The 9,139-nt window shown below is 45.6% G+C and overlaps 1 protein-coding gene across 1 annotated transcript in view; it reads left to right on the forward strand.

The window, feature by feature from the left end:
- Positions 1-9,139, forward strand: part of Slc3a1 (solute carrier family 3 member 1) — a 35,058-nt gene that overhangs the window by 7,098 nt on the left and 18,821 nt on the right. The window contains exon 4 of the mRNA XM_021185737.2: positions 1,993-2,118. Within this exon, the coding sequence (XP_021041396.1) occupies positions 1,993-2,118 (126 nt within the window). The remainder of the gene's footprint in view (positions 1-1,992; positions 2,119-9,139) is intronic.

Consider the following 9,139-nt stretch of genomic DNA (forward strand, 5'->3'; position numbering starts at 1 on the left):
ATATATATATATATATATATATATATATATATATATATTTGTATGTGTATATGATGTCATACTACTCAGCAGTTCAATGAACTCCTAGTCCATTTTTGCAGCTGGAGAGATGGCTCAGCTGTCAAAGCACTGGCTGCTCTTCCAGAGGATCTGGATCCAATCCTCAGCACCCCATAGCAGCCCACAACCATACATAGCTCCTGTCTCAGAGGACCTGATCCCCTCTTCCAGCTTCTGTGAACACCAGACACATGAAGGGTGCACAGACATACATGTAGGCAAAACACCCATGTGCATAAAATCAATAAGTTAAAATTTTTTCTAAAGAAGCTCATACCCCATGTATATGAAGTTCTAGATGAGATAATTTATAGTCAGGAAGTTGAGGACTATTTACTTATTTTTTTATTTAAACTTTTATTGAATTTATTATTTATGTGGGGGTAGAGGGGCGGGAGTCAGTTGTCTCTTTCTATCACGTGGGACCTAGGGCTTTGCTTCGCTCATATAATGCATGCTATTAATAGTTAATTTTTTAACCCTTGTATAACTGGCTTTCATTACTCATTTTTGGAAAGGCCTATCCTGTAGTTTTGGATAGCCATGCGTCACACACTCTCCTGTTGCATATTACTGTATGTATTGTACATATATATGTCATATGTATGTGTAGTATGTATATGTAATAGGTAGATATCACATGGTTAACTTAATCACTCTTCAGTTGAACTGTTTTCAGCTTAGTCATTAATCATGTCATAAGCATGCTTATTAACCTACTTTGGGGCTTGGGAGCAAAGTTTTCCTGAATTAAATAGATGTGAAGCCCCCATGCAGAATGTTGTGCTAAACGATAGTATTTGCCATTCAGGTGGATATAAAAGTCTCCTGCTAAGTTCCTAACTTTGCACTGATCCAGTACCAGTGGTCTGTAAGTGAGGGATGCAGGAAGGTAAGGGATGCAGGAATTCCGTAGCTGTTGATGATGGTGAGCACCAGTGGTCTGTAAGTGAGGGATGCAGAAAGGTAAGGGATGCAGGAAGGTAAGGGATGCAGGAATTCCATAGCTGTTGATGATGAGCATCTCCCACATCCACTCCCTTGGGCGCCATTTCTGTGATGCGCTTCCTTCTGGTTTCCTCAATTCTCTTCCGGTTGCTTATCTGTGATCTTTTGTTGGTTAGACATAAAGTCAATATGTCATCTTGAGTCAAGTCCAGGTGGCCCACACAATGAACTGGTGAAGTTTCCTTGAAAGATAGAAGCCAATACTCACTGTGGCCAGTGGCCATGGAAATGCAGACCCCATGTGACAGTGCCTTCCCATGAAAAAGAAAATGGTTTAGGTGGAGAAACCCCACCACCGCCACATTTCTCCCCAAGTTTTCTAGTTTCTCTTTATCAAGACATGAACAAAAGGCCTGAGAGAGAACCCAAGAAACTCTCATGTTTAAGGCTGAGCTACGGCAGACTGACCAGAGGTGAGAGACAAGCCAGAGAATCTGACATGCAGTCTCCCCCTGCTCTGTTCTAGAAGGAGATATCAGCCATGGTCCTGGTGCTTCGAGTCACTAGACTTTTGCTTCAGAAGACTATCAGTTTCTCTCTCTCTCTCTCTCTCTCTCTCTCTCTCTCTCTCTCTCTCTCTCTCTCTCTCTCTAATCTGCTTCAGGAGTCTTGAGCCTGGGCAGCAGTCTCAAGAACATACATTAGGAATGGCTATTCCCTAACTTGGTCTTGTCCTGGACTTGAGAACATTAGCTGGTACTGTGGTTGTTAGAAATGGTGTCTGCTTGATAATTACTCTATAACCATTGTTGTGGAGTGTTAGGGTAGAAGTTGGGGCGTTAACTTCGCGCTCTCCCTAGAAAGACAGCTCCAAGGATTTATGCATCCACCTTGTGGGGCCAGGATGCCAAGGTCATGTGTTTGTGGACAAGGCTGTGTAGGAATGAATGAGCTAACCCCTGTGTTTTTCTGTCTGTCTGCTAGCTGAGTGTGTATGGAAACTCCAGCTGGCACTTTGATGAAGTACGAAAGCAATGTTATTTTCACCAGTTTTTGAAAGAGCAACCAGATTTAAATTTCCGAAATCCTGCTGTTCAAGAGGAAATAAAGGTGAGTGTGAACAACCACACGGACATCTCCATTAGTGGGAACCTGAGTGAGTGTGAACACCCTCACAGACTTCTCCATTAGTGGGAACCTGAGTGTGAACACCCTCACGGACTTCTCCATTAGTGGGAACCTGAGTGAGTGTGAACATCCTCATAGACTTCATTAGTGACATTAGTGGGAACCTGAGTGAGTGTGAACACCCTCACAGACTTCTCCATTAGTGGGAACCTGAGTGAGTGTGAACACCCTCACAGACTTCTCCAGTAGTGGGATTCTAAGTGGTTATTTGAACCAGTCTATATTGAATTAAAGTCTGTGTAAGCAAAATCAAAGCACGTTATTAAATTCTCAAATTAAGGTGTCAAATGAAATGCAAATATTTACATGTGTTAATGGCCCCTTAATTCATCTAACTCAGAATACTGTAAGTAACAGGGGATATGGGACCTACGTTGGAGGGGCTCTTTGGCTGGTGTGGGGAGGTGAGTGAGAAGAGGCTTAGGAGATAGTTCATACACGTGCAGTAGGCCTCTGGCTGTCCTCTGGTCTCAGATAGTTAACCTATGAAAACAGCTGGTGGTGACATCATGTTTGTTCACGTGGTAAGATAAGCCATGCACAGCGCTTCTGTATTCACTCTGTAAATACTGTCCGATGGCTCGCTCTGAGCCGGGCCCTGTCCTGAGCATTGAAAATTTGACAGTCTCCAGAATATCAAGGGGACAATGACAATACTGCGTGCATGACACTTCGGGTGATGCTGAATGCTCTCAGGGAAGAGACATTGGCATACCAGGGAGAACCAGCTCTTCCATAGAAGGGGCAGCCCCTGTAACCGATGCTGCCCAGTTAAGGAGCCGAAGACAGAAATGGAGCCTGTGAATGAGAGATCCAGGCAGAGAGATAGAGACAGAGAGAGACAGAGAGAGAAAGAGAGACAGGGACATGAGAGACAGAAAGAGAAAGAGGACAGAGACAGAGAGACACAAAGAGACAGGGAGATGAGAGGTTAAAATCCCAAGTTCAGTTTAAATTTTCAGATGATGAGTAATGCACCTTGGGGGATAGATATGTCTGCTAAAAGCCCATCTGCTGGTTACTTGAGATTAGAATTTAACTCTTGGGCCTGTGTGTTAACTGGTGGATTCACTTGGGAGCTGGCAAGTGGTGAGAGGCAGGGTGTCAGAAGTAAGTGACGCAGGCTGGTCAGATCTGCAAGGCACATGCCAAGTCCCTGAGGTCCCTCTGCGGCTTTGGGATGGAGGGTTCCCATTGCCACCACAGTGGGCTCCACCAGAGGGGGCCTTACTCTCAACTCAGGAAATAGCTCTCTCAGGGCTGCTATGGGGTCGAGTACATGGGAATTTAGGGGAGCTGGGCAGTCTTGGAGGGAAGTTGGTGAGGAACCACCTGTCCATAAACGCTTGGCTTTATTTCTGGACCTTTGGTTCTGTTCCATTCTCCTATAGAACAGTTTCTATCTCAGGACTACAGTTTGGTAAGTTTTGTCATAAGTTTTGAAATCAAAAAGTATGATTCTGAGCCGGGCAGTGGTGGCCCACGCCTTTAATCCCAGCACTTGGGAGGCAGAGGCAGGCGGATTTCTGAGTTTGAGGCCAGCCTGGTCTACAGAGTGAGTTCCAGGACAGCCAGGGCAGTGAAACCCAGTCTTGAAAAACAAAAACAAACAAACAAATTAAATAAATAAACACATAATTAAAAATATAAAAATAAAAACAAATATGATTCGGCTAGGTGTGGTGGCACATGCCTTCAATCCCAGCTCTAGGGAGGCAGAGGCAGGAGGATCTCTGTGAGTTTGAGATCAGTTTGGGCTATATAGTGAGTTCCAGGATAGCCAGGGATACAAAGTGAGATGCTATCTAACAGACAAACAAGCAATCATTAGCCCAACATTGTTTTTAAATACTTCTTGACTATACTGTGTTCTTTGCATTTCCATATGAATTTTTGTAGCAGCATCTCAACTTGTGCAAAGAACCTACTGGCTTTTTAATAAAGGCTATATCAAATCTGTAGCTCATTTTGAGGAGTATTCACAAATTCATATCAAACATTCCAATTTACAGACATAGCATTTCTTTCTCTTTATTTAAGCGTTCTCCAATTTACTTCTGAAGTGTTTGATAGTTTCAGGAACAGGGGCCTTGCTTCTATTATTTCTCCCTCCCTACCTCCCTGTCTCTCCTCTCCCTCTCCCTCTCCCTCTCCCTCTCCCTCTCCCTCTCCCTCTCCCTCTCTGCTTGTGGACGTTGTACATCGTGGTGCGCACTAGGCTCCGCACCACGATGTACAACGTCCACAAGCAGGAGTCACTAGACTTTTGCTTCAGAAGACTATCAGTTTCTCTCTCTCTCTCTCTCTCTCTCTCTCTCTCTCTCTCTCTCTCTCTCTCTCTTTCTTTCTTTCTTTCTTTCTTTCTTTCTTTCTTTCTTTCTCTTTCTTAAATCTTTCTAGTTTCTCTCATTCTAGACAAGTCCTTTACTACTGAACTATGTCCCATCTTTCCAGATTTCTTTTTAGATATTTGTTCGTGTGGGCTACTTAGGCATTAGGAACATTTTTACCTGTGTGAGATTTCAGTGACTCACTTAGAAGTCTGTTCTGGAAGCAGGCTCCTTGAATCAGAGCACTCTTGTTTCAGTGACGTTGGTAGGAGGGAGTTTTAGTCAGCTGACTAAGGGGTAGGTTTTTGTTTGTTTGTTTTTTGTTGTTGTTGTTTTTGTGTTTGTTTGTTTGTTTGTTTCGAGACAGGGTTTCTCTGTGTAGCCCTGGCTGTCCTGGACTCACTCTGTAGACCAGGCTGGCCTCGAACTCAGAGATCTGCCTGCCTCTGCCTCCCGAGTGCTGGGATTAAAGGCATGTGCCAGCATGCCCAGCTGGGTTAGTTTGAATATTGGTGCTGTGGACTCTCTTCTATCACCTAAGTTCATTGACCTCTCCCTTGCTCCTGCCCACACTTATTTGTCACTTACTGTGTGACAAATAGTTAACCTAGCTCTATTGAAGCATGTAGGCTATCATAGAGAATGAAACTTCACAAGGTAAACTGGCACTTCTCGAGAGACACAGGGATTCAAACCTAGGTTTGGGGACTTGAGTTCACCATTGTGACAACAGTCCAGGGACAGTGTTGGGACACCAATTTCTCTCTGTGCGATTCTCTTTACTGGCAGTTAGAAGCTCATAACTATGTCATCCAGTCTGTTTAAGAGGTGGGCATCCCTTCATCACTGTCTTTACTGACAGGGATGGTTGTCTGGGAATGTTTAAATAGTTCTTGTATATTTTGATACAAGGCGCTGCCAGATATACTAATGATTCTTTGAATAACGTGGCTGTTCTCGTGTAGGCATCCAGGCAGTGACATATGTGAATAGAATTCTTACCAACTCGTCCACCAGAATGCAAGTCCTCGTGTCTGGGTCATGGCTGCCTTATCCCGAGGTTAAACATTATTTGGAAGGCAAACCAGGAGTCACCATTAGGAGTCAATAGGAATTACAGAGGGACTGAGCTTTGGGCCCCAGGAGTAGACCTTTCTCAGGAAAGCACCTCTCAACTCCTTCTGTTCCTTCCTGCAGCACTTTATCTGTGCAGGGGAGCTGAGTGGGTTAATCATTGTCAGCTTCCATGGTTAGCAGTGAGGACGGATCTGGGCGGACTTCTGTTCAGGTAGCAACTTGAACCTCTGGAGTCTGAACCTGATTTCCCCTGGCTGCCGTCAGCTTTCAGCTATTGCTCCCACATCAGACTTCTGCGACAGTCTGACACCACAGGCGTCTTACAGCGTAGAATACTCTTTTTCCTCCCAGGTCTCTTTCTTTCCCAGTGACTGTCAGGACTTGGCTCGGGGCCTGGACTCAGGGACTGTTTCTCCCTTGAGAGGTTAGAAGGCTCCAGAGGAGCTGGTGGTTTACATGAGGTGGTTATGTCTTGTCTGCTCCCCATACGTTGGTTTCTAGTCCTCACCCCCCCCCCACTTGATGGATGAGAAAACAGAGCAAGGTACCATGACCCAGGGGAACAGCCAGGATGTTTAGCAAGAGACCCTGGTTGTCTTGCCTCTGTCTGGACTCAGAATGACCTTGGACCAGTAAGATGGGAAGCCTGAGCCCCGGAGACCTCCTGGGGAGGAAACGGTTCTTACAAGTTGGAGATGAGAAGCCAAGGGGCACTTCTCGCTCAACATTAGCACTCATAGCTAAGTGTGGGCTCTGTTCTGCCCCTAGTGAGCACAGGACTGCCGGAGATAAGCATTTCAATAAAAATAAATAAATAAATAAATAAATAAATAAATAAATAAATAAAGTTCTCTTACTACCAATTTTTAATGCCAGCCCCATGGCTTATTATCTTTTTAAAGATTTACTTATTTATTATATGTAAGTACACTGTAGCTGTCTTCAGACACTCCAGAAGACAGCATCAGATTTTGTTACAGATAGTTGTGAGCCACCATGTGGTTGCTGGGATTTGAACTCGGGACCTTTGGAAGAACAGTCGGCGCTCTTAACCACTGAGCCATCTCGTCAGCCCCAGCCTCATGGCTTATTGATAGTACTTGCATAATATTGCACTCCTGGGTGCCAGGTACTTCATTCTCTATATGTGCTCCTCTAATGAGGTGTGTGGCGAACTGGCTGTGTGCTAGGACATGGTGGCCTCCTCTGATGGTCTGTCTGTGTGTGTGTGGTGTGCTGGCTGTGGGCTAGGAGATGGTAGGTGGGAGACAGACATGTGTTATAGCTGTCAAGGTGTTTTTGTTCCAGAGGAGAGATAGACAAGAGAACAGAAAACATAATGTGATGGTTGTCATGACAGAAAGAAGTGGGCAAACAGATGCCTACACTGGACACGGAGCAGATACGGTTTGGGCAGTTGTGAGAAGGCAGGTAACACTAAGTGGTTGGGCTGGAGTGAGCCAAGTGAAGTAGCACTGGGGGTGGGGGTGGGGTGGGGTGGGGGTTGGGTGGGAGTGCAAGCAGAGGGAAGGCATGAATCTTGTACTTTTGGAGTGCTGGCAGATAAGCCATGTGTGGGGATGGGATGTACACAGAAGGCCATGTGACTCAATTAGACTAAGTGACCTGGGGGTCAAGTTCTGAGCAGGCCTGAAAGTCCTGAAAGAAACCCAAACATTTGTTTGTCTTCAGATAAGGCAATGCTTTTTGATTTGCATTTTTAAGCAATCACTCTGGTTTTGGAGACGGGGTGGGAGGAGGGCAGCTTTGGGGGCAGAATTCAGAGCGCAGTGATCTCGAAAGGAATCTTGGAAGCCTTTCGGCCTGCAAGGGTGGATGGGGTCAGAGAACTCACCAGGGCTTAGAGAGGCATCTGGGAGGACATGAGGTGGGAAGGTGTTGTTGCTGTACTCTGAAATGGAAGATGAGAAGGGAGAGTGTGCAGACTCCGCAGCATCAGAGCTGTCTGGGAGACACAAGTGCCCAGTGGATACTTAGATTTATAAGGACACGGGTACAGGAGAAAATGTGCTCTAAAGATGAAAACATAGGATTTATTGACATAGGAGTAGGGTCTCCAGAGCTCAGGCAGATAACGTGGAGAGAAGCAGGCCAGCTGAGAAGAACAAGGAGCCAATTGTCTTAGCATGGGAGGGAGGGCTAGGTATTGGCAGACTCTTCAATTAAAAAGAAAAAAGCCAGGTGGTAGAGTCACACGCCTTTGATCCCAGGCCTTGGGAGGTAGTGGCAGGCAGATCTCTGTTAGTTCAAGGCCAATCTGGTCTACAGAGCAAGTTCTAGGACAGCCAGGGCTTCACAAAGAAACCAGAGACACTGGTGAGCTGTCTAAGTGGGTAAAAGAACTTGCCAGGAATCTCCGTCGCCTGAGTTCTATCCCCAGGTAAGGATGAGAAGACAGAGGCATCGCTACAGGGCTGTCCTCTGGCCTCCACTTCCATGCTGTGGAATGCACACGCCCTCCTGTAACAACAAGTACAGCAGAAAGAAAGAAGCCAGTGCTGCAATCAGGAAAGGGTTGTATATGGCTCCAGTTCTAGACCCACCAGTGACTAAGCTTATGACCTTGGCACTCGTACACCATTTCCTTCAGCCTGCTCCCTCACTCATAAAATAGCAACGGCGGTGGTGCATTGCTCGTGGGACTTGAAGGATATTGTTGGGAAATAAGTAAATGATCAATTGCAAAAATGGAACCTCTTAGAGGTCTGCAGAAGGAATCATTAACCAAGTGAGGTTTAAAAGTCTAAGTAGAGCTTGGTCACCAGTTTTCACACTGCAGAGATTATGTGTTTACCGACTCAGGCTGGACTGGTGGAAACATCCCATTTGCTCTAGCAGAGCTCCCGAGAAGCAGGTGTTCTCCCAGTGATGAAGAATGTCTGCATGCATCTTATGGATGCTGTAGTGGAGGTCGCTGGGCCGCAGAGGCACTGCGCTGCTTCTGCGACCTGAGCCTCCTCATCTTGCTCCCTGAGGAGTCAGAAAATACTTGTTTTCTATACTTCTGGGCAGCAGCAGGGAGCTTTTGGTTCTCTTGCTTATAAGCAGAGGCTATTGTTTTCCTGTACTCGTGAAACATCTATCATCCCTTACTGAGATAGATTCCCAAGGCTAATGTCATTTTAAGGAGACATGTTATGTGTCATTAGATATAAGAGAAGAGCCACAGGGCTTAAGAGATTGCTCAGTGGTTAGGAGCACTGGCTGCTAGTTTAGAGGTCCTGAGTTCAATTCCCACCCCCACATGGCAGCTCACAACCTCTTGTTACTGTAGTTGAGGAGATCTGATGCATGGTATAGGCAGACAAAACACCCATAGACGTAACATACATAAATAAATCTTCAAACAGGCAACAGAACCACTGCGTTTCCCACATTGGACTATGTAAATGGTCCCACTTCAGTCTTCTTAAGAAAAAAGAGAAAAGAAAGAGAAGAGAAGAGAAGAGAAGAGAAGAGAAGAGAAGAGAAGAGAAGAGAAGAGAAGAGAAGAGAAGAGAAGAGACGAGGAGGGG

The sequence above is a fragment of the Mus caroli genome, chromosome 17, assembly GCF_900094665.2.
Source record: "Mus caroli chromosome 17, CAROLI_EIJ_v1.1, whole genome shotgun sequence".
Lineage (NCBI taxonomy): Eukaryota > Metazoa > Chordata > Mammalia > Rodentia > Muridae > Mus > Mus caroli.